Here is a 23,522-nt window from a genome sequence, read left to right as displayed (position 1 = left end):
AAACAGATAAATGGCACTGTTATTTCACATGTCCAACGTTATCTAATGGAAGACTATAATATTGCGTTTTAACGTTGTGTAAGTTGCTCATTGTGTGTTTACAGTTTGGCTTTTTTTTCTACTTACTGTGTTTAAAGTTTGACTTCTTTAATTTAATAGTGTTCTGTCTCTGTCTTGAATCATATGGGTGTTATAATAATTTGTGTTCATATACAGTATATATCCTGTGTATATCAATGAATTTATTAAATATATCAGCCAATATATCGGATATCGGTCAATATATCAGATATCGGTCGATATATCGGATATCGGGTTTTTTTTTGCCCCCAGTATCGGTATCGGCCCCAAAAATCCGATATCGGTCAGGCTCTACTTGTGACTGTTAGAGAGTGGAAGAGTAGGCGATTTTCCATGCTGTACATAAATACAGCATTGCAAGTTTATATATTGAGAAATAAATATTGGTACTCTATTGAAATAATGGCCAAAGTCATCTTTTGACGAAAATGAGTTTCCGGCTTAAATCATCTCCTGATAACCCTGGCCATCTTTGGTAAAATTGCTTAAATCTTTTTTTAAATACACATTTTTTTTTATTTTATTTTTATGTAGATTAGTTGCTGCAATAATATAATGAAGCCTTCAACAACATTCAGTAAATTATGCTGAAAATTCACAAAGAGCAGGGCCTGAGACCTGACTCATTCTTCCCCTTGAGGACAAAGAGGAGAAGGATGTTCCCTGAACAGATGACTCTTCAGACATCTTTTAAAGTAGAAAAGGGACTCTGTGGATTATATAAAGCTGGGTAATTCATTCCACCATTCTGGCACAACAGAGGAGAAGAGTCTGGCTAGAGATTTAGAGCCATGCTGGGCTGGGAACACCAGGTGTCTTATAAGCAGAGTATAGTGGGCAAGAAGGAGTGTAGACCTGGATGAGGGACCCCAGGAAGGCAGGGGCTGTTCTTGTCAATGTTTTGTAAGCCAGAAGAAGAGCTTCCAATTTGATTGGAGCTGCGACTGGAAGCCAATGAAGAGCGATTAACAGCAGGGTGACATGTGCTAAGCAGTTTTAAAACTAAAGAAATGTTTTTGCTTTTTGGTCAGAGATGCATGAGTGTGCATACTCAGCGTATGATTGACCTGACATTTGTTCAATTTAGGTTGGAGTTATTTAAGTTTTGAGTTTGTTTTATGGAGTTAAAGGACAGTTAGTGGTCAGTTTTCAAAAAGTTGTCAAAACTGGATTTTGGAAATGGGTTCGGTTCAATGAAAAACCCAGCCAAGAAGACCTGGAGAAGAGAGGAAAGGGACTGCCTCCTTACCAATTTGATTTACCTGACATTTGTTTAACTCAACTTACGGTAATTTCAGTTTTGAGTTTTCACTATAGAATCAAAGGGCAGTTTAAGCCAGGTTTAAAGCTGCCCAAGTCACACCAGAATGTTAGAAAAATTGGCTCAAGTCACTTTATTCTTTAATGTTAAATGTACAAAAGTACCAAAAATTGGTACCGCTGAGTACCAATACTGTATCGTTTTAAATGTGAAAGGTACCCATAAGCAATTTGTTGTTAATAATAAAAGAATGAATCCAGCCTTTTATGTCAAACATTTATTCAGCATTTATAATAGAACATGTAAGAGCATCATTCAGACACAGCTTTGTTCTTAAAGACAGTGCTCACAGAAAACAAAAACCTAAAAAGCTTTTACACTTTGGCTGCATTTTTAAAGTGAAATCCCTCAAACTGCTTCTGTTGGGGTTATTTTATTAAATACTAATGATGCTCATCTAATGCTTCTTTACAAATACAGCCAAAGAAGGAACAATGGAAGGAGTGAGAGCTGGCTTGTGCATCCGCATAAAATGCATTCTTTTTTTAAAAGACAAACACTGAAAAGTATGACTCAACACCAACTTTAAAGAAAAAAAAAGATGTAGCATATTTTACAGTTTTTTGGATGGAGGCGTTGGTAGATGAGATCTCCCCTGAAGCCCCGACAGCAGCACTAAACTTAACAAATTTTACTGGGGGGGGGGATCTGGAACAAAATCAGTTCTACATTCACGCACCATGCCGGGAACACACTCTGACCACAGGCCATCTGAATCTCTGCTGCTCGTTTCCTCTCATCCATCCCTCGATCTCTTCACAGTCTCCAGGGTGGGTGAAACTCGGAGGCGGGGAGAGGAGTGCAGTGTGTCGTTTCAAAGTTTCGCATGTACTTCCGTGCCTTGGAGAGAGAAAAGAGCGGAGATGGAGGAGGAATGGAGAATGAGAGGTGTGGGAGGGCAATGAACAGAAAGTGCACAGTTGGATTATATTAGCTTGGGTCTGCCTGGCTGGGTGCCACACAAATCTCTCCCATCTCTTAAGGGTTTACACGGGAGGTGAATAAAGTCTAATTCAGAAGGCATTACCAGGGGAGGAAACGCATAGCATTAGCTGTAATTGATGGCACTCCTCTTGTTTGATGTTAAATGACTTCAATAAGCTGAGCGCAGTGAAATGTATTACACCAGTCAACCTGAGAGCACAGGTGAGCTGGTTACTATGGCGACCAGAAAAGTGTTCCTCAGTGGTAATGATGTCTGTGAATAGCTGTGATCTATCTTTTTTTTGCAGTTCTAGAGAAGAAGGGGGCGGTAAGCCAACCTTAGATCAGGAAATTGGGCTCATGCAGGAAAAGGAAGGCTGGTGAGCGGACTTTAAAGAGTGAAATCAACACAACATGGCTGTCCTCTGAACCAGGCGGGAGAAACAACGGTACACACTCAGGCGGGGTTAACGAAAGATCATTTACTCACCAAGAAAAGAGCCAGTTGCCGCCTTCCCTCTGGAGTCATATCCTCACCTGGTAAGAACAAGCGTGGGTAAGAACGTGTACATGTGAGCAGTTTATTTGCCTTGTAAATGTGAAAGGAGGCAGCTCTTACCCACACTCCACGGGAACAAAATGTCTCTCTCTGCCTGATACGACTGCAGCACAGACACACACCAATCATCGTCCACCTCATAGCCACTGTACACGGAAGCTGCAGAGCAAGAAATCGTGTCATTATACTGTTACAGCCAAGGCTAGCTCAAGGCATAGGTGATGCAGTTGTGACTTTGAAATATCTGTTGCTTCATTAGGACTGAAACCAGATTGAAGTTTTCCCAGAAATGCCAACACAGTTGTGTGTGGCCGTTAAAAACAACTGTATTGTTATGTATATAGGTCCAGACTAAAACCTTAAATGGGAACCCACTGCTGAACTACCACCAACATCCCTCTCTCTTTAAGTCCACAACTCACTCAGTGTACACATGCCTACAGCGTAATCAACACAACATAGTTTCCTAGTTTGCTCTATTTTTTTAAACTTATAGAAGCTAAGAAGTTTGTCTCTGTAGTAAACTCCCAGTAACTGTTGATTTATAAAGCTATGTACGTTTCTCTTCATCACGGTTGTCAGTTTCAATGTAAGTATCTACGTAGCACCTTTCAAGAACAGAGGTCTCAAAGTGCTTCACAATAAAATATTAAATCACATAAAAGCAGACAGAAGGAAACAAAGGCAGCTGCTTTTTAAAAATGTCCACATTTCTCAATTCCTGTGGGAGACTATTCCACAGCTCAGGACCAACAACTTTAAAAGCACAGTCTCCTTTAGCTCTGAGGCTGGTAACACCAGCAGTAAACGCTGACCAGAGGACCTCAGCTGGAGTTATAAGTCACTAAGACTTTAACAGCTCTTTGAAATAAGCTGGAGCCTGACTGTTCAGGGCTCTGTACAATATATAGTAAAAGAGTTTCTGTGTGATCACGTGTCTTTTACATGGTAGAGACACAAGAGAGGAAGAAGAGTAGCAGAGAGCAACAGGTGATGAGAGGTAAAGAAACACTGCATTAAGCATATTTGTTGAACTGCAAAAACTCCTTTTAGTGAAAATGAGGAAATAGCAATTACCACCACTTAACTTTCTCTACAGCTGATGCCATTCTATGATTGGTACCTTCAGTGGGGTTAATGCAAGCTCTAAATTTTAATGAATGCATACAACACGAACTATGTGCTCAGTTTTTAAATAGCATCAAATAAAGACTGTTTCATTTTTAAACCCCCCTAAGCCACAACTCTTACCACACTGTAACAAGCTAAATCAATACTGGCATATCTAATCCATTAAGGAGGTCTCCTTTGGATTACTGTTTGTTTTTAAGAGAATCAGGCTAAAGTGGCTGGAGCCGGCCCTGGACACAGCTGTTTTAACACCAAATTAATCCCCCAATTAAAGAGACATGCTAATAAAAGGACTTTATCACATGTTTGATTGTAATTTCAATAGTTTTTCAGATTAAGCCGCTTACCTTCTTCTAATTGATTAGAAGATCCCAGCCATTGTCTGACAGCTCTAATCCCTTCATCTGTCATTATTTTTGGGTACCTTGATAGAGAAAATGACATCAACAATTACATGTGTGTCACTCTTCTGAAACAAAGAGTGTGCACAGTGAGGATACTCAGATTAAAGGCTGGAGAATCAGGAGGCTGACCTGAATTGTAGCAGTTTGAGCAGGAGGTCGTTGCCTCTGTTAGACATGACGTCCTCTGGCCCCCTGTAACACAATGTACAATCTTACATCATGTAGTGTAAGTAGCCTTGTGACCAACTGGGTGAGAAAGTGGATGCTTTTTTTTTCCACTGCATGTGCTGGCAAGACACTTGCGCACCATGCAGACATTTACTGTGTGATAATCAGGAGATTAAATGCTTAGCAGTTTTAAAGTGTGTTTGTTAAAGCGTTTTATGGCAAGTGACATTTCATTTAACATGAATCTACCGATGCCAATTTAAAAAATTGATCGAGCTGTAATGTAATACTCACAGCTCCTCAGGCGATAAAATCATGTAAATTCCAATGCAGTAAATGGATTCCAACAAGTCCTTTATAAAATAATCTAAACATTTATACATGTCATTTTAAAAACAGTTCGTTCTACAGAAACAGAAATTCACTCTGTAAACAGACTGTAACGTAATTTAAAAAATGAGACCGGGCATGTATTTTTCATCTACTGCTAATGGCTTAGGCTGAGTTCTAAAGGATTCAGGATGCATTTTCATGGGAAGCTAAAAGATATAAAGTTTATGTTTACACCCGGGGGCCTGTCTCTTTTCGTGGCTTCGACAGCACTAACACTGAGCAGTCACAGCAAACATGAACAAAACATCCAAAAGAAAAAGACAGAGCCTGTGTCAAAGAGCAAATACAATCCTGTAAAGACCTGTTTGATGATGAAATACTCAGTTAATGCAAAATTATGTCTTTGGTGGTAAAAGTTAGCATTTTCATCCAGATTCTCTGTGATAACCTGGCTGGTAAATTGGCTAACTTTGCGAATTGTTCTGCTAAGGAGCACCCAGCATCAGATTCAGACAGACTAGCTCGTTAGCAGGGACTCCATCTCCTGTTCTCACTGTTACAAGTGGGCTAACTTTCTCACTAAACACTATTCCTGACTTTTACTTATACTGCAGTACAATAGTTTTTACTTTAGACAGTAATACAGTATGCTACAGAAGAAAGTATCAAGAAAACGAATGTGATAACTGTTAATGAAATCTGTTTTCTGATTTCACCAATGCATCAGAACGTCACCCAAGCATGTGGAGTAGGAACATGAGCAATGGGATGCTGACAACAGTTAAATGAGTGGCTGCATTGGCATTGATAACTGTTTCTTATTATCTTAGTCTCTATTTACTTGGTAAATTAGAGATAAAGTTGGTGAACCCTCTGTCCATTTCAGTGTATCTTCAGTGTTTATGTTGGAAAAAATGTTTCCTTTAAATCCTTCCTGTGATCATATGTTACCTAACTATTGTTTTACACACCCTGCCTACATGCACGCTAGCATGATGTTATCAGGAGGTTTTTGACCTGACAGTGGACTCACGTAGTGGTGATGATCTCATCTCTTGTTCTCCTGATCAGCAAGACTGGTCCCTGATATCTGGGGAAAAAAACACAAGCAGTAGCATTTATCATCAGTCACATCAATGTCAGCTATTTAAGATTCATGATTATGCTCTGATATGTTGCATAATGTTCAATGATGCAGACTTTGACTTTGATGATTGGTATGACTAAAAATAGACTGTCTCACTCACTTGAGAAGCTGCTCAGAGTTGTTGAGGTTCATGTATTGCCTTACTGTGTGTTGTACCAACGGTCCTGAGGGAAAACATGATATATTCGTCTGTTAAAGCAAATACGACATGCTGTAAAAGATACAGAATCTATGCGATTTAACCCTGTGGACTTACTCCAGCTGTCAGGCATGACCTTGAGGGCCAAAGGCAGGAGGTCATCAAAGGATGCATCCAATACCACTGACTGGATCTCTGGGTATGACATCACCGCCCAGCTGGCTAACAAAGGAAATGCAAAGTAATAAGAGGTGAGTACAATCAGAGAGGAAAAAAATAAATAAAAAAGAATCACATTTACAGCATACAATGGGGCCATCATGCATTGTTCTTGTTTGTGAGTACCTGTGAATCCTCCTATAGACCAAGCATAGATGACAATGTCTTTGAGCTGAAATCCCAGCTTGTGCATTGCAAACTGAATCACTACATCCATGGCGTTGGCCTCATTCTGGGGAAATGGCACTCCCTGGCAGAATGACACAAGTAAAAAAGCAATATTCATGCATTATTAAACATGACAGTTGCACTCTACCCACCAAAAATACTGTGCACTTCCTAAGATCTGAGAGATGTACAAGTTTTATTCCACTCCACTGATAATGTCGAGCATAGACATCTCCCTCTTGTGCAATCCTAACCAACTAAAACTAGACTTTCAACACGCTGCTGTTTTCCACTGTGTTGTTTGAAAGGAATATGTGCATACAATGTTAGCTTACGCTGGCTTTAACAAAGTCTAAAATCTGACAGCTTCACTTACCGTACTGCCTCCAAAACCAGGGTGGTTCCAGCCTAACACAGAGTACCCCCCTATAATGCACAGAAACACACAATTTTGCTATTTTCATTGAAAAAATAGAGAAATGTCAAAACTACCTTATAGTATTTTGACTCTGAGCTTCTCTTACCCTCAAGTGGAGTGTTCATGCAGCCCACCTCATAGAAGCCTGCGTTCCCCTCACAGCAGATGACCTGTGGAGAAATGTATACAATTCAAGGAGCAGCCAGGGTGTGACTGAGAGAACGGGAGGTTTGCTGTATCAACCAAATGGCATAAAACAAAAGGTAAATAACAGCAGTAATCTACCAGAGTCTGGCCGTTTTGTCCCCCATCTCCCCTTCGATCCACAAACATTGTGTCGATCTCATTTCCATCACAGGCTACCAGCTTGTTCCTCTGGCCATCATACTGCGAAACAATAGAGAGACAATGACTGATTGTGGGGGTTTCTATTTACTGCAGTCAGTTTGGACATTTTAGTGTGAATGTGTATATTTATACCTCCTCTATTAACCTAGCCTGGCCTTGTTGCAGCATGGGCCTCATGGCTTTCTGTAGTAGACCTACAGAGCCAGGGTACAGCATCCTCCTTCCAAATGAATGGGCAATAAGGAAACTGCAGGGGCAGAAAATAAGCATTAGGAGCTCTGTTACAATACATACATGAGAAAATAGGTGAATGACTTACTATAAGCAGACTATAACTCCTTTCTTTCATTAACACCAGTAACATACCCGCAGTGTCATTCCGCAGTCATGCAGAGCCTTTCTTTTTTGGATGATGTAGCAAAAACTGCATTTACCTGATGATGTGGCACGGCAGAGTGCGCACAGAGTTCAGGACGCTGTCTGCTGCTCCTCTTAATCTGGGCTCTGGCTTCAGTAGAGAAACACCAGCCTTGGAAAGTTTCCTGTGGCACACAAAGTCAAAGACTTACAATGAATAATGATGAGCCAAAATGCTTTTTGACATTTAGTGGATGCATTTATCCAGTGAACTTGACAGTGCTTTGAATGCCTGTATTTATAATGAACTGACCCTGATGGGAATAGAATTGCGGTGCGCACAAGGCCGTTTCAAATGGCTATAAAATATAAAAGAAATCACTTACGGATTGCTGACTTCTGTCCAGCTGAAATCTGAAGGCCAGTACGAGAAGTCAAAGTCATAGCACCTCACTTTTTTCTGCAGAAAAGAAAAAGAAAAAGGAGAATTTTTGTTCTGATGGAGTTCAAATACAAATAGTGACTCGAGATGGTTTGGGCGTAAATAAAAATGCTCTGGTCTCACTTTGTTTGCTGGAGTGTGATTTTTCTTGGTGTCCTCAAGAATGGATAAGAACTGAAGATACTCAGAGTTTTTCCACCTGCCCCACCCTGGTAGAGAAGGGGGAGGGAATAGGGAACAGGATGAAGGAAAATACAGAGAGAGATACAGGTGAAGTGAGCGCTAGACACCATAAAAATTGAGCTGCAAAGCTCAAGGGTGTGTTTGGTATGCTTAGTGAGTCCAGACCTTGTGTAACTGTCTCAATGTTAATGAAATCTTATTGGCATGCAGAATATACAGCACATGTAGTGATATCTAAAAATTAGTAAATTAAATTAGACATCCACGACTGTCTCTTGTTTTCAGCAGCCTCACCTCGAAGACAGGCGACTCCTAGAAGACACACCAGCACAGTTCCCACATAGTGACTCACGGGGACCAGCTTCGTGCTGCAGATGTAACCTAAAAATACACAAAGAGACGGTTCCACAAAAACACACAGTGACACGTGCATCAACATAACACCCTCTCTCTTTCTGTGCCACACTTCAGCCTCATTAACGCACACAAACACAAGAATTCACAGTTTGACAATACCCCACAACCATACGCATAAATCAATATCAGAGGCATAATTATACACTGAGGAGGAGCAAACAACCTCAAGCAATTAATTTCTATTGATGCACAGTCTTGCTGAATGTTTCAGCTGGTTAACTTTATATTAATCCTGCCTGTAGGAGACAAGAAATTCTCAAGATCACCCTGCCCCCCCCTTTGGCAGTGTTCAGACGTTGACGATGTCCAAAAACATACATAGGTGACATTACATCACATGAAATCTGCAGAATAGAAGCATCAAATGAGACAATGAGACAAAGCTCACAGTTTCCAATGGGAGTAGAGGATCTCTGCAGAAACAGGACATTCATACTGTTTTTTTTCATCTCCGCCTTTGAGAATGTTGGAATCCAAGACGTCAGACAGATAGTAAGATTTCAGCATCTGCTCTTGGCTCTGTTGTTGGGTCTAAAAATCCTTCATAAGACTCTGACCAATCCGAGATCATTTCATGGAGCAGGCATCCCTCTTTGCAGTATTCCACTATTGCTGATGAACATCCCATGAGGTAGTTAAAGTGCCTGCCTTATTCAAATTACTCGTGTGTAAGACAAAACTTGCTATGTCCAGCTTTGTGCCAACTTCCATTAGACCTTTTGATACTTGAATTAAAGTTGTTTAGTTTATTGACTCAATTGTTTATTCAGTTATTTTTTCGTGACACCGATTAAGTCAAATGTATTCTTACTGCTGACTTTTTATAAAAAAAATTAAGTTTCCCATGTGTTTTGTCTACTTTTGCAATATATCTTCCTAGCTTGTGTTGTGTTCGAACCAATATTATTGGTGCAAAAATAAAGTTCCTAATGGATTCATAGAGTTCTCTGAAGTTTGGAGTTGAAGTAAAGTTGAAAGACTTTAAATCCTTTATTTGCATGTCAAGGGAACACTCTTCACCCAAAGTCCATAATCTGTCAGTTGTTTTGCCAGCAAACCTCAGCTTCAGGCTGGATCTCATCCGACATTATTGAAATAACATTGTTGCTCAAGCTTTTTACTGGAACTAGTTTCCACCCTTCTGTAAAGATAATATTCTTTAAATGTGTAAAGAAATGTTTCAGTTGCACCTAACTCACAATATTTTGTCTGTTTAATTATAAACTAAAACACAATATTGTAACTTTATTCAGCTACAATTGATAAATCTAAATACTGAATCACAACACCATGTTCTAAGATGTGCAAATTTATCTAAAAATGCTGCCATAGCACAAATCCATATCAATTTATGCTACCGAGTCAATTCATATCATAATATTACTTTAAATTAAAAGACTTTGGGCTCCATTAGCATTATAATACTGAGAGTATCTTTTTGATACTGTATAAACAAATCTTTACTTTGGTTTTAACATAAACTTGACTGAACTGAATAACTGCAAATTATTCCACACTGAATAGTCTTCCCAAACTCCTTTCAAACCACTAAGCCCACATTTTGCACAGTAAGAAAATGGAAACACATTTTTCTTATTCCTGCAAAACTTTGAATAAAGATTTCCAGAAGGAAACATATCAATAAAACAATATCCCAACTCAAATAATGTTTCATAGCTCCTCAATAGCACACCTTGATAGGTAGTATTATCTAATAGACCAGCAAGTCTTTCCCAGAGTGCCTAGTGCTGGGGAACCAAATCAGTTCTTTCTTATGACACTAGTCCACATGTCCATAAGTAACAAGTACAAAAAGAATTATTGATTACAGTTTGATACTTTCCCTTTTAATTTGAAGATAAATGCCAATGAAAAGTTCAGTCTATTAAATCTGACAAATTATTGATTTGAGCAATATCCCTCACGATGTCCGAAAGCCCAAGGTGACCCCTCAAATGTCTAGCTGTGTTCTATCAACCATGTGGAAACGCAAAGATATTTAGAAAAACTAAGAAGAGAAACTTCCACAAAGGAGAAGCTAAAACCAGGCAAAGTCCCAATATTCCATGAGTGAGTACTTGTCAGAAATGTAAGTAGGTGGTTAGATACATAGGCAAATAGGTGGGTACTTCCCAAGTAGAAACTACATTTCAATATCAGCTCATGACTTTCTTTCCTAAGATTTTTACAATCTAATAAAATGGTGCAGACTAAAACAAGTCTCAGAGTATTTTCTAGGACAAGGTACACAAAACTTACCTTTTCTGTACAGATAGCAGAGCAGAAGAGGAGAGCTGTAGTACGACAGCGACCAAAGAGCTGAAGCCTGGGAGAGGAGACAACATTTACTTGACAGATCTGCTAATTTATTTCCACACAGTTCAATGAATTACACAACCATACTGACCCAACCAAGGATGCTGTCAGTGTGCTTCTCTAAACTCCTGGGTTGGTAGTTCCATCCCTGCTAGAAGTGAAGAAATGTTTTCAATGTGTTCATAGGTAGTTAGCTAACGTTTGCTAAAAACTAGCATTTAAAGTAGCAATAAAAAGGAAGGTGGTTATTTGAATTGATAACGTCTTTAAAAAAACGTGAAAGTTTAGCTAAATATACGCCTTCTTTATTTCCGTGTAACATTTACATGTTAGATCAATTCTCCATTCATTATTTAGCATTAGCCTAACTAGGATAATGATCATCGAAAAAAAAACAGTTGTAAAGCTCCAGCTACACTGGGCTGTTACCTTGAGACACAAAGAAATGAACTTAAAAAAAGATGACTGTACTAATTCGCTCCTTTCATTTATTCATTCATTCATTCATTCATTCGCAGCTGTCATTCTGGGTGAACACAGCAATGACAGCAAAGCCTTCAATAACAAGCAACTGACACTTCCGGGGACTACATCGGAGCTACATCGATGCTAAGAGGAGGTAAAACTATTATTTTTCGCGGTCGGTCACACACAGAAACATGCAAAACTGCATAAAAAGCCCTACCCTCCTTCCTGTCCTCCCTTCGGATCGAGTTTGATCCGGCGAACGGTGGATTCGTTGCAAATGAGGGCCTAAAATACAGCGGAGCCACATCCAGCCGGCCATTATTCCACTACGACAACTACGGAAGCCTGCAATGACCAGAAATCTCAAAAGCAAAGGTGTCCAAAACGGTATGAGTGTAATCAAACCGAGACGGTGAAATAAATATATAAAAAATGTGGTTTATTCGGAGCTATCTATATTAAGATATTGATTTCCATAGAAGCATATACAGTTGATTCAATATCAAATTTGAAAGAAAGAAAAACAATAGACTGTGAAAGGGGGGGGGAAAGTCATGTAAAATATTATCTATACATACAGAACAATGTTTGAATTTCTCTGTGAAAATCTTCAACCTATATTCCTTTAACTTCTTAAAACCTGACATTTAGGCACATCAGTGACAAGCACTTTCAAAAATATTACAGCTTAGTATTCAAATGTTGCAAACAATTGAGTTTAATTTCCCTAAAGCGTTTACATTTTTCAACACATTCCAACTCTGACATTCAGTTGTTACTTCCATTTAAAAAGGCCCTCTGCTGCAGCTGGGAGCCAAGCAGTTGTGACAGCCAGATGAGGATGAGATGTGGGTAGGTGATCAACCCTGACACTGTTCAAATCTGAAAACAGAGCACAAAGACAAACTCGCACACAAAATCTCCAGTCCCCAAGTCTCTTTGATTCTTCCTTAAACACAAACACAAAACAGCCCACGCAACAACAACAACACATGGGGCGATGGAGCGCTGCCTGTCAGCAACTGGCGTGCTATTATACCACTGTGTCATAGTAATGTTCAGGCTGGTGTGATTGGTGTGTGTATGGGGAATGTGAGGGGCAGATGAGTGACAGACACACACACACACACACACACACACACACACACACACACACACACACACACACACACACACACACACACACACACACACACACACACACACACACACACACACACAAAATACACTGTCAACTTACAAAAGCACACACAGGTGATGGTGATGCAAGGCTTGTCTCTTACCGCTCCAGTTCCTTATAGACATCATCCTCTCCTCTTGGCTTCAAATCCTGGCATAAAGAAGAAAAGGGGGAAGGAGAGTAGGGGAAGAGGAAAAAGACAAGGAAGATAAAGAGAGAAATCCATGCTACTGGGGCCAGATTTATGTCTCTCTGTACCCTGTGTAATGAGATTGATTTGTTAATACCACTAATGTAAGGGTGACAGTTGATAGGCACTGGGTTTATCTGAGAGAGGGATGACAGACTGGAAATGAAGAGTGTGAGTGTGAGGGAAGACATATCTACTGACAGCTTAGAGAGGGGGCAATCCAGAGAGTGTACGTCTTTGTGCGCTTGTGGACGTGTGCATCACAACTACTCACAAAACGCCTGTGTGTGTGTGAGAGTGTGTGTGTGTGTGTGTGTGAGAGTGTGTGTGTGTGTGTGTGTGTGTGTGTGTGTGTGTGTGTGTGTGTGTGTGTGTGTGTGTGTGTGTGTGTGTGTGTGTGTGTGAGTAGGGCTGATACAATAACTCACCATGTAGACTGAGCCCTGGGGAGGAGCCTGTTGGGGAGGGAGGGGAGCAGAAGAAAACAGGTTTAATGAACAACAAGTGACAGAGAGCGAGGGATGGTGAAAATTAGATGGAAAAGAGAAACAGAGGAGAAAGAGTACTATAGAGACAAGACAGAAAAGGGGAGGGGAGGGTTGAAAAATTAAAAGATGAGTGAAGTAGTGCTAAATACTGAGGGGGCAAAATTGAGATATTTGTAATTGAGAATGTCTGAATTTATCACCTGTCTGATATCCTCAGGATTCTCATAGACGTTCTCTACTTCTCCAGAGGAGACAGACAGAGACTGCTCAATACCTGAGTTCAGAGAGATAGTTACTACACACAAACACACACTTAAAGCACACATGAAGGAGCAGAGAGGCGGGGGGCAGATTCATTACTACAACCCCAGAGGATGTCACAGCCCACATCACTCAGCAGCTGCCGACAGGGAGGGCCGAAGATGGACGGAACGAGGAAAGCTGTCAAAAAAGAAAAGCGCCGGAAGACTCACCGCGATCAGAAATGTGTTTCTGTCTCCATAGCAACACACTGACAGCCACAGCAACCAGGGGCACCAGGAGTAATAAAGCAGAGAGAGAGGGGAGCAGGGAGGGGGTGGTCACACTGACACTCTCTACAAAAGGAAGAAAGAGAAAAGTGAGTGAGAGAAGAAAGGGTGGATGTTTCTAAGAACGGCGATAATTTAAAAACTTGTGGAGCTTTTGGTGTGTGAGGCTGAATGACGAGAGGTGAAGTCGCTGCTGTTTGTTCACCAATGTCCTCATTTGTTCAAGTCAAAATAGGATAGACCATTTTCTGCACGTGGACATTTCAAACTCTGGGTTTAAAGACAAGTTGCAGTTATGACTTCCTCAACACGTTACATGCATTTGCATCATGCTCCTGTCAGTCACAGACAATGGGTGCATGGAGGGGAAGGCGTGGAAATCCAGGCTCTGCCAGACAGAGTGGATAGTCTGTACAACAGCTCAGTAGACATCGATCTGACAGACCCTCAGCCTGGACAGCGAATGCTGTCAGTTTAAAATGTGGACAAGAATAAGAAACACATCGATATAAAAGAGATCACATGCAGTCAGCTCAGTGCACAAAACTTCACTACATGCCACTCCTAAAAACAAGTAATTTGAGCTAACTGCAGATTCTATCAATAACCTTTCTCGTTATTAGCCTTTGAATGTGGAGTAGGTAAACTGAGGAGAGGCTTGCCCATAAACACTCCCTTGACATCTGATCTTAGCAACAATCTGCCTCTAGGCAAACTGACAAACAATGTAAATACCATTCTTTCAGCCAAGCCCTGTCAATGCAGCACTGAAAAAAAAAACACTGGTGGATGAAAAAGCGTAGGCATAATTATCACAAACATTACATAAGCAAACCATTTGCTCACTGCAGCTCCAGTTGAATTCTGTGGGAAGAGCTCATGCTGGTGATCAAACTTGTCAGGTTTGTTTGCATAATGACGATGACATCAGCCTCACTAAACCGCAGCCACTGGGCGACAGAGGGAAAAGCTGCAGGGAGGTAACTTGTTTCCACAGAGACTGCTGTAATCTAGTGTACCTGAACAGGGAATGTATCACTGGATGCTTGATGTTCACTGAGTGAAAAGCAATCAGATCTGTGTGAGATATTTGGATCACAAATGAGAAGCCTCATTAAAAGAGCTGATACTATATTACCAGAAATTACACATTTCTGGAATCATTATAGTTTCTCAATTATTGGTACACTACTCTTATGATGTATTCGGGGTCATATAGGGTACAAGAAGCTTTCAAAAGTAAGAAAAAGTAATCAAATTTGCACAGATTTTGTGCAAAAGTACAGCCCTTGAACTTCACCTTAGCCCCAGTGTCACAGCATTTAGCCAGCTTAAAAATGATCAATCATTAAGAGCTGTGTGAGGTGTAATTGATTGCTGAGTATGTGTAGAGGTTGCTAATGTAATATTGTGGTGAGAGCTGACCCAGAGTGTGACCTGCACTGTTCTCCATGCCAGCTTTAACGCACAATTTATGCTAATCGAGTGCAGTGAAGTGAGGCATAAATGCTCCCAGTCTCCCTCTTGTACATTTCTTCTTTCTCTTTCTCTCTCTTCTACCTTCTTTCATCTTCTCCTTTCCTCTACTACTGGTACTTCCATGCTTCCAAGCCTTTTTTTTTTCACCTCAAATGACGTAGGGGGGTAAGTTATATCAGAGCGATTGCAGAAAAGGATGGCGGAGCAAACCAAAGAGGTGCTTGAATGCTTTGCAAATGATGGGCCAACTCAGGATAGCAAATGATTGCAGAACTTCTCTGGCATTTGGAGGACTCCATGTAAAATGGAAAACAATGATTGCTTCAATTTTGTATTTTCTGAACTGTGTCACAACCGTAAGGATTTCTATGGTGCAGTATTTTTTTCAGCTTCTACAACTAGAATTAACAGAACCAAGATTAAAACAACTACATTTATTTTATTTTTGCCTTGTCTCACTTATTTGTCTATTTTAAGTGGATAGAAAAGTTACTTAACAGGTTTTTCTTAGCACAAACCCCAGCATGGACTGCCTACTTCTTGTAACCCTTTCATAAAAGCCTTACATTATTTAAATGTCTCTTCCCACTCAATCCAAATTCTTGATGACAAGCTGGACAAATGCAACACTTTGCATCGTCTCCATTTATTCTAATCCAGCCTCTCCAATCAGCTGAAATCTTTTGCCTGCCTCTTTTCGCCTCCTTGTCTCTTCCTTGTCACCATCACACTCTCTCCTCCATGCCCATTATTCTTACAGCCGTACCATCAGCATTCATTATGATGAGCTCAGGGCCCCTCAGCCAAAGTGATGTATCAGGGATATTGGGAGGGAACTCATCTCTGCTAAGGGATCCATTCAACTGTCACATCCTCCTGTGATCCCCCACAGCCACCAATACAATAAGCCTGAATAATTTAGTTTTTGTGAAGATATATCCTAAGGTCATGTCATATATTCACGTACATCTGGGTGAGGTTGATGAGAAAAACGATAGCTTTTATGTTTCATATTTTATAGAGGGAGGGACTGAAAAGAGTATCAGAAAAGGTGGATTTTTTTTTCAAAAGTAGGCAGCTAACACTCCAGAGAATATTATCTGTAAATATTAACTTGTTTTTTTTATCTAGAGTCTTGACCTGTTCAGCTACATTGAGAAAGCAGAAGGCATCTATCTATTTTTCTCTGTAAATGGCTTCCTGGCAGTAGCATAAGATTGGCTAAAATGCATTGAGAAGTGCCATATGAAACATACCAGAAATGGTTCATAATCTCCAGTTAGCTCACAGTACGTTTGCTAGGACGTATGGGTCAATGATACAGTGTACTTTTGGTGAAGAAAATCAGGCAGTGTTTGAGGAACTTTACCTTCATTCCCCTGGACAAAAGGTGGTTTGACCTCATGCTTTGCCGATACTGTCTGCCCACTTGTCAGTTGTATTATGCAGGTGTAGTTCCCAGCTGTGTCAGATGTGATGGGTAAGGGCAGAAAGATGGAGATGCTGCCAAGCTTGCTTGTCATCCTCAGTTGGCGACTTTCATTTTGGTGTTTCCATTTGGCACTGCGGACAATGGAACGTTCTGTGTACCGGCATCCCAATTCAAGCCTCGTGGAAGAGCTTACGGCTGTGACTGTGGAGGAGCGATGAGAGCAGAGGACAAGGGAGGAGGGAAGGACGAGAGTATAAGAGAGTTTCAACACATGTAAAATACTGAAGCAGGGGTGACAAAGTGAAAAGGACAACAGGAGGGTGGAGAAAGGATGAGGAGAAAGTAAGTTAAAGGGTAGTGTGTGAATACAGAAAAGGCCAAGGACAGATAAAGAGTAATGGGGTAAAGGGGGAGTGATATGAAAAACAAAGAACAATCCAGAGAAGGGTCAATATAATATATATTCATTAAAGTGATTTGCTGCTAATGTATTGGTTGACTGTGACTGATGCTTAGTGTCTCATCAAACTGAAATGAGAATCCATCTGGGTGTAATCAAGCTCCACAGATCCCCACACACACCAGCACAAAAACACACACACATTTCAGCCGTGATTAGAGTGATCAGTGTGGGCCACCTACAGCCTTAGTGGGAGGGCAGCAGGTATAATCATACATAATGATACCCATAATGAGGTGGGGTAAAAATATATGCATCACATGATTGGTGTGCAGAGGATGTGTATGTGTGTGCATGAGCATGAGAGATGCAGATGTGTGAAGCAGGGTGACAGTGACAGTGACAGATTGGCTGGTCATGTCTGGGCAGCTCTGATGGATGCCAGAGGGGCTGTGATTAGTAAAGCATCCCAAGGCTGCCATGACAGGGCATTGTATATGTGCTTCTGTGTCTTTTGGCTTTTGTGTGTCTGTGCATTTGCACAAAACACTCTGCAAAAGTTGAAACCCCCCTCAGGTGAACTCACAAAAGATCAACAGGTGTTCTGCCCATTTTTTGTCCCTCCAAATTGAAAGATCTTGCAAATGTCCCCTCTAATGAGCAAAGCTGTAGATGTATTCATTTCACAATGTGACATTTTGCCAACTGCTGCAGGAAACTCTCTTGGCACTTATTCCACAGTGTATGGATTGCAAGAACAATGCACTGAGAGCTGATAATGATTTAGTGATATTAATATCTATCACATTAGCTGGGCTAATACTTCAAGAGAAATAGCTCTTTGGCAACAGGGACGTGTTTATATTAACTGTGCCACCCTCTGTTGCTTGGCTATTCAAGCATAACACATTACATAAAGTGGCCTTCATTACAAGAGGTGATCTATAACACTTGCATGACTTCTGTGCTCAGTGTAGAGGAAGAGCAAGAGGGCAGTAAGAATAACTTAGCAAAACGTCTGGAAACCAGGGAAACTCACAGCCAGCCAAAGTGTACTGAATGTTGTAATGTCTAACACTTATTTATTGATTCTTTTTGGCCAATATGTTGAAAATATGCTCAAATAGAAATAAAGAAACATAATGTTGCGGTTTGAAGGAGATTTTGGGCTGTCACCACAGCTTGGTAATCAAGAGAGAGGAACAGTGAATTCCCAGTCTAGTTTTTTAAGTGAAGTTGCCAGGCAACCGGTGGAGATGCTGCAAAGAAGTGCTGGATGGATAAGTGAACTATTGTAAATTCCAGTAAAACCCAAATTGCTATCATTATCATTGTCTCAAAATTAGTATCATATTATTTAAAGCCTATAGCCTATGTCTACATTTAAGAAATGCCAGGCCCATACATAGTAGACTGATAGCTTTAGGATGATTTTTTGTCTTTTTTTTTTCTTTTTTTTTCTTTTTTTTTTTTTTGTTGAGCATGGCAAGGACAAGTCTATACGTTTCCTTTAGTTATAGACTGACAGACGAGAGGAATTAGTTTCTTCTTTGGAGAATCTGATATACTGAAGCAAACACAACTTTTCACACATCACTACAAAATCATCCAAAACTTTCACATTCAGAGAACAAACACTGTCTGTAAAGAAGGGACAACCGACCTCCTCAACTTTCTAGTTCTGCTGACTCAGTTTGGTACCTTTTAGCACACTCAGCCGGGTCTTCTGGCTGGTGACGTGGTCATTGAGATACACACTGCAGCTGTAGAGACCACCATCCTTCATTGTAGGGGTGAGAAGAAAGGAGAAGCTCCCGGTGTCTGCGTTGTAGGGGGAGCCTGCGGGCTTTAATCTGTCGTGTTTATCATTCCAAGAGCCGTTGCCCCTCCAGCGGTCGTAGTGGTGCACCAGCTTCATATTTTTGCGCGTGGAGTCTGGAGGGAGCCAGTACACGTCGACGTAATCCCCCCGGATATCTGGACAAGTCAGGGGGAGAGGGGTCCCTTCCTGTGTGGCTGTGCGGATTACAGGGCCTGCAAGCAAGGTGGGACGATGAAAGGCAGGAGACATAAGAATGACAAAGTGGTTCAAATGGATAGTGAAGATATATAGACAGATATTAAGACATAACAGCCTAAGCATAAACAAATACAAGACACAGAATCTAATAAAAATAGAGTGGATGAAGAGTGAGGTGAAGAGCATAAACAGAATAGAGAGAGACTCTGGAAATGGAAATAGGGAAAATTCCTACAACAATAGGGATTAGATTCTCATATGCTGAGAGTTACTTCTTCATTCTGCTCTGCCTGATTAGAAAGCTGCTGACACAGGGCTTTCACACTGCTTGTGTTATGAAGTCACTCACGGTATGTTATATTGTTGGATGGGATCACTTTGTCAGCTGTAGAAAGAAAGGAAGCAAAGAAAGAAGGGGAAAATGCAAAAAGCAAAATAATGAATAATACATTCAGCATCTATAATATTCACACAAGAACTGGATGAATTTGAGTGCAGATCTACAGTCAACTTTTGAAACTGGTCTATAAAAGAAGTTACTTTGAAGAACTGTAGCTCCAGGATGCTTCAATAAATAATGCAGCTGCTGGTGTTTCTGGCATTGATGCCCACTCACACCATCAACAAAAGAGACAACAGATGCTTTCTATCTTGCACTGATTCTGCTTTTTTCTCTCAAATCACACTCACCAACAGTCACATCCACACTGAAGTGGTAAAAAGGGCTGCTGCTGTTACCCAGTGGGTACACCACACACACATAGGCCCCGCCATCACTCCTCTGCACCATTGGCAGTTTGGCCACAGTGCCTTTGTTTGTACTCTCACTCTTCATGGTATTGCCTCCAGGTGCCTCCCAGGTGATCTTGGTGATGGCAAAACCAGGGTTAACACTGGCTGTCAGTCGCAGGATGCTCTGCTGAAGGATGGGTGCAGAAGGTGCAACAGAGACTAGAGATATGGAGGGACACAATAAACCAGGTGCAGGTAAACACAACGGTGAGTTTCCATCACAAGTTCAAGCTTAGCATTTTAAAACAATCTTCTCACATGATACTATCCCTACCAAATCATGTTGAAAATAGACTTTTAATATAAAATAGTTTCTTTTTTCATATCAAAATATTAATAACTAGGGTTTTGTGAGTGATGAAATACCATGCAAACCACATTTTAGCATTGCATGTAGCTCAGATGGACCATGAAAAAAAAATCATATGGATCATGATTTTTATTCATTCTTTCAGGCCAAATTTAACACACTCAAATGTCCACAACTCAAAGCTGTTATGTTAATAAAAGAATATAAAACAACATCACCAACTTTGCCATTTCAAAAATTATACGGCAAAGGCAGCAAAATACTTCAATATGCAAGAAAAGCACAAGTGCTCTAAATGTAATTGAACACTCAATGCAAAAGTAGGTAACTTCAAATTCAAATGTTGGATATCAATATCAAACATGGGCAAAGTTTCAAACTGTGAGTTAGCACATGGATGTGACTTAAGGCTGCTCTTAGTGGCTTGATCAAATAGCCACAAGAATTTATATGACAGAGACATGAAGTTACTCAATTTGTGGCATCATCACTTGGTCAAGTCACAAGTTTTGTTTATTTTTGTTTTGTTTTTATTTCTTTTGTTTTGCTTTGTCAACGAACAAAATAGTATCTTAAATTAGCATTCCAGAGGGACTAAAATTAGGGTTTTCAAAGTCTCCCGTATGATATAAGTAAAGAATTTTTGAGCTGTAAATTGTGTTCAGCTCCTACAAAGATTTTAGAGGAATATAAAGCTTGAAAATGAGCACAGTACCCCCTCTTCTACCATTAGCTGTGGTTATGTAATAATTTGAAGATGCACAAAGAAAGATTTAATAGAAAGTTGGAACAAAAAAAAGCAGAAAAACTTGGGAAAAACATAAACATGTTTTGAACGAAGAATCTGAACCACATTAGGCTCTGCAAACTGAAAAGCGGAACAGCAGTAAGTTTACAGTGAGGACATTCCTACGAGGCACTGTGGTGTGAGAATCTCACAGATGACTGATGATGATTTTTCTACCTGTAAGGATAGCTAAGAGGATAATCCTCTCCTTTAGCTTCAACTTTTGTTGCTTTATCAAGCATGAGTAGTAGCCGCTGTCTTCAATCTTGGGGAGAATGAACAGAGAGAAATCCCCGCTGTCTTGGAAGTTAGGGTCAGTCAGTCGCATGGATTCATTCGAGGCCTCTCCAGAGCGCTCTTTCTTCTCATTGGCTGACAGAACCAGTTTAAAGTCCTTTGCCCTAGCTGGCTTCATCAACCAGTTTACAGCCACGGCCCCCCTCACTTTGTCATCAGTGCAGACTAAGGTGGTGGGCATGCCCTCTCTGGCCACGAGAACATCATCCCAGTCTGTGGGAAAGAGGAACAAAAAATTAGCCATATAAGGCAGTTTTCTCTTTTTTTTAGCATACGGTATGTTTTAACTCATTTCTAAAGGTTCATGTATTTTAGTGATTTCATTGTCTTGAAACAACATTCACCACAAAATGCTCTGAAAGAGTTATCAGTTTGTATAATTCCTCTGTGAGTTATGCCCTTCAGCAACTCCTTTTAAAGTATGTTCAGCATTGGTGTCAGGAGTCAGGAGACAAACTCATTAACTAGTTGTCAGAGCAAATGGCTGCTTGAAGAAGGCAATGCAGGTTCAGCAGTCAATGCCAGAAAAATTGAATGGGTATGTCCCAAATTTCTTTCTTTCTTTCTTTCTTTCTTTCTTTCTTTCTTTCTTTCTTTCTTTTTTTCTTTCTTTCTTTCTTTCTTTCTTTCTTTCTTTCTTTCTTTCTTTCTTTCTTTCTTTCTTTCTTTCTTTCTCTCGTTCTTTCTTTCTTTCTTTTCCTTTGATTAGTTCCAGCAGATGAAAGTGAAGGAAGAGGAGAGATCACTTTGTATAAAAATGATGTAAGTTTTGGATGTGTTTACTGTATAAATGGAATCTTAAAACTATTTATACCAAAGTTATATTCATTTTTATTCAATACTTTAGCTCTAAATGCTGGTTGGTATTGACAAGAGAAGAAGTTACGATGGCCCATTCATGAGTGAGGGAAAATTGTTTCAGAACAGGTTCAAGATTTTAACGTATTCATTTTAACTGTGTCTAAATTAGGGAAAAAACTACTTTGTTTATATTATACCAGATAAAAGTATTCTAAAAAGACACAAAGGTAAGGTTGCTTTCAGCAGCAAAGATGGATCAAATAAAGTATTTCATACCTGGTACGCCAAACTGAGAGGAAAACACTGCAAATGAAAGTACAAAAATAAAGGTGAGAGAAGCTGACTCCATAACACATCCAAAGAGAAAAAAAGGAAAAGTACTCTCACTGCACCAGCTGTCTTTCCAACACTGTGACCTTTCTACGTACTCTCCAGAACATCCAAGTATTGTTCACTTTCCTGCTTTATTACTGCTGTCCCTGACTGACATCTTAACAAGCCTGCTGCTCATCTTTCAGCCCAACAGGATGTGGTGTGAAGAGCACTGGGATTATCAACAGGAAAAGCATGTCATTACTGCATTTGTGTGTGTTTGAGGCTGATAAACCTCATAGTCTGGTATTAACATAAACCCACACAAAACCTAATGTGGAATATTGTACTACAAAAACTTCAGGGCAATTACTTACATAACTTTTGACCCAAACACTGGGTTTTATAAAGGGAGTGAGCCTGTACTCTTGTGTATCACAATGTGTGTGTGACACAGAGAAAATGATAAGAATGGAAGACAGTGGGGGATTGGGGATTGGTGGAGATCAGAAAGCAAGAAATAAAGAGTCTGGGTTAGTGTGGGTGCACAGCAACCCCAGGGCTACATGTCTTTACATCCCATAAATGTCTTTAATTAAGCTAAAGGTATTATCAGCTCCTCTGAGCACTATTTCAGATTTTTCCATAATTACCAGTGGGTGAATGGGGGCGGTAAAGAGAGATAGAGAAAGGAAGAGGGAGAAAAAGCTGATATGTATTGTGGGTGTCTAATGACAGGGATAGAGTGGGGAAAAAGCAGAAAGAGGGAGAAATGCAGAGGGCGAGGTGCTCAGACAGAACAAGATGAGGAGTGTGAGAGAGTGTTGCAGTGTGACTTCAAAAAGAAGCCTGTGGCTGCTGTCACAGAGCGTGGGGCTGATCCTGTGGCCCCTCCTCTATGGGTAAATAATCACCATAAGCCTTGGCTCTGTCTAATGAATCCACTGCCAATGAGCTAATA

The 23,522-nt window shown here is 40.4% G+C and overlaps 2 protein-coding genes across 3 annotated transcripts; both read right to left on the bottom strand.

The window, feature by feature from the left end:
• Positions 1-1,625: 1,625 nt before the first annotated feature.
• Positions 1,626-11,921, bottom strand: abhd16a (abhydrolase domain containing 16A, phospholipase). Of its 2 annotated transcripts, none has more exons than XM_074684161.1 (20): positions 11,761-11,921; positions 11,167-11,226; positions 11,019-11,085; positions 8,637-8,723; positions 8,283-8,368; positions 8,104-8,177; positions 7,795-7,902; positions 7,493-7,607; positions 7,298-7,399; positions 7,119-7,182; positions 6,971-7,020; positions 6,553-6,676; positions 6,325-6,429; positions 6,169-6,232; positions 5,955-6,011; positions 4,550-4,612; positions 4,364-4,440; positions 2,946-3,044; positions 2,817-2,863; positions 1,626-2,242 (listed from the first exon to the last, which is right to left on the bottom strand). In XM_074684161.1, exons 1-20 carry the CDS (start codon positions 11,860-11,862, stop codon positions 2,159-2,161), a joined length of 1,635 nt encoding a protein of 544 aa, XP_074540262.1. In that variant the 5' UTR covers positions 11,863-11,921; the 3' UTR covers positions 1,626-2,158. The 2 variants fall into 2 exon arrangements, with proteins under 2 accessions (XP_074540262.1, XP_074540263.1); XM_074684162.1 differs by having other exon boundaries at positions 1,627-2,242; positions 11,167-11,223; positions 11,761-11,909.
• Positions 11,922-12,042: 121 nt separating this feature from the next.
• On the bottom strand, positions 12,043-22,667 carry g6fl (g6f-like). Its single transcript, XM_074684163.1, has 11 exons — positions 22,526-22,667; positions 21,329-21,661; positions 19,953-20,213; positions 19,612-19,647; positions 18,944-19,276; positions 16,780-17,043; positions 13,875-13,997; positions 13,602-13,675; positions 13,342-13,368; positions 12,827-12,873; positions 12,043-12,425 (listed from the first exon to the last, which is right to left on the bottom strand). The coding sequence occupies exons 1-11, from the start codon at positions 22,596-22,598 to the stop codon at positions 12,404-12,406; spliced, it is 1,593 nt and encodes a 530-aa protein (XP_074540264.1). The 5' UTR covers positions 22,599-22,667; the 3' UTR covers positions 12,043-12,403.
• Positions 22,668-23,522: the final 855 nt, after the last annotated feature.

This window comes from Halichoeres trimaculatus, unplaced genomic scaffold (genome assembly GCF_033239565.1).
Source record: "Halichoeres trimaculatus isolate MK-OKI-2021-1 unplaced genomic scaffold, fHalTri1.1 fHalTri1_scaffold_12, whole genome shotgun sequence".
NCBI classification, from domain to species: Eukaryota; Metazoa; Chordata; class Actinopteri; order Labriformes; family Labridae; genus Halichoeres; species Halichoeres trimaculatus.
The sequence above is the reverse complement of the archived record's forward strand: the minus strand, read 5'-3'. Positions and strand labels throughout refer to the sequence as shown.

Bases quoted from the DNA above. Each gene is read 5' to 3' on its own strand.
- abhd16a (XM_074684161.1), bottom strand. From the start codon at position 11,862: ATGGCCGGCTGGATGTGGCTCCGCTGTATTTTAGGCCCTCATTTGCAA. The intron at 8,369-8,636 runs GTGAGGCTGCTG...CTTCTCTACCAG, and splicing joins AGGAGTCGCCTGTCTTCGAG to GGTGGGGCAGGTGGAAAAAC. The intron at 8,178-8,282 runs GTGAGACCAGAG...TCTTTTCTGCAG, and splicing joins ATCACACTCCAGCAAACAAA to AAAAAAGTGAGGTGCTATGA.
- g6fl (XM_074684163.1), bottom strand. From the start codon at position 22,598: ATGGAGTCAGCTTCTCTCACCTTTATTTTTGTACTTTCATTTGCAGTG. The intron at 13,676-13,874 runs GTGAGTCTTCCG...CTCTGAACTCAG, and splicing joins GAAACACATTTCTGATCGCG to GTATTGAGCAGTCTCTGTCT. The intron at 12,874-13,341 runs GTGAGTTATTGT...TCTTTATGCCAG, and splicing joins CCCAGGGCTCAGTCTACATG to GATTTGAAGCCAAGAGGAGA.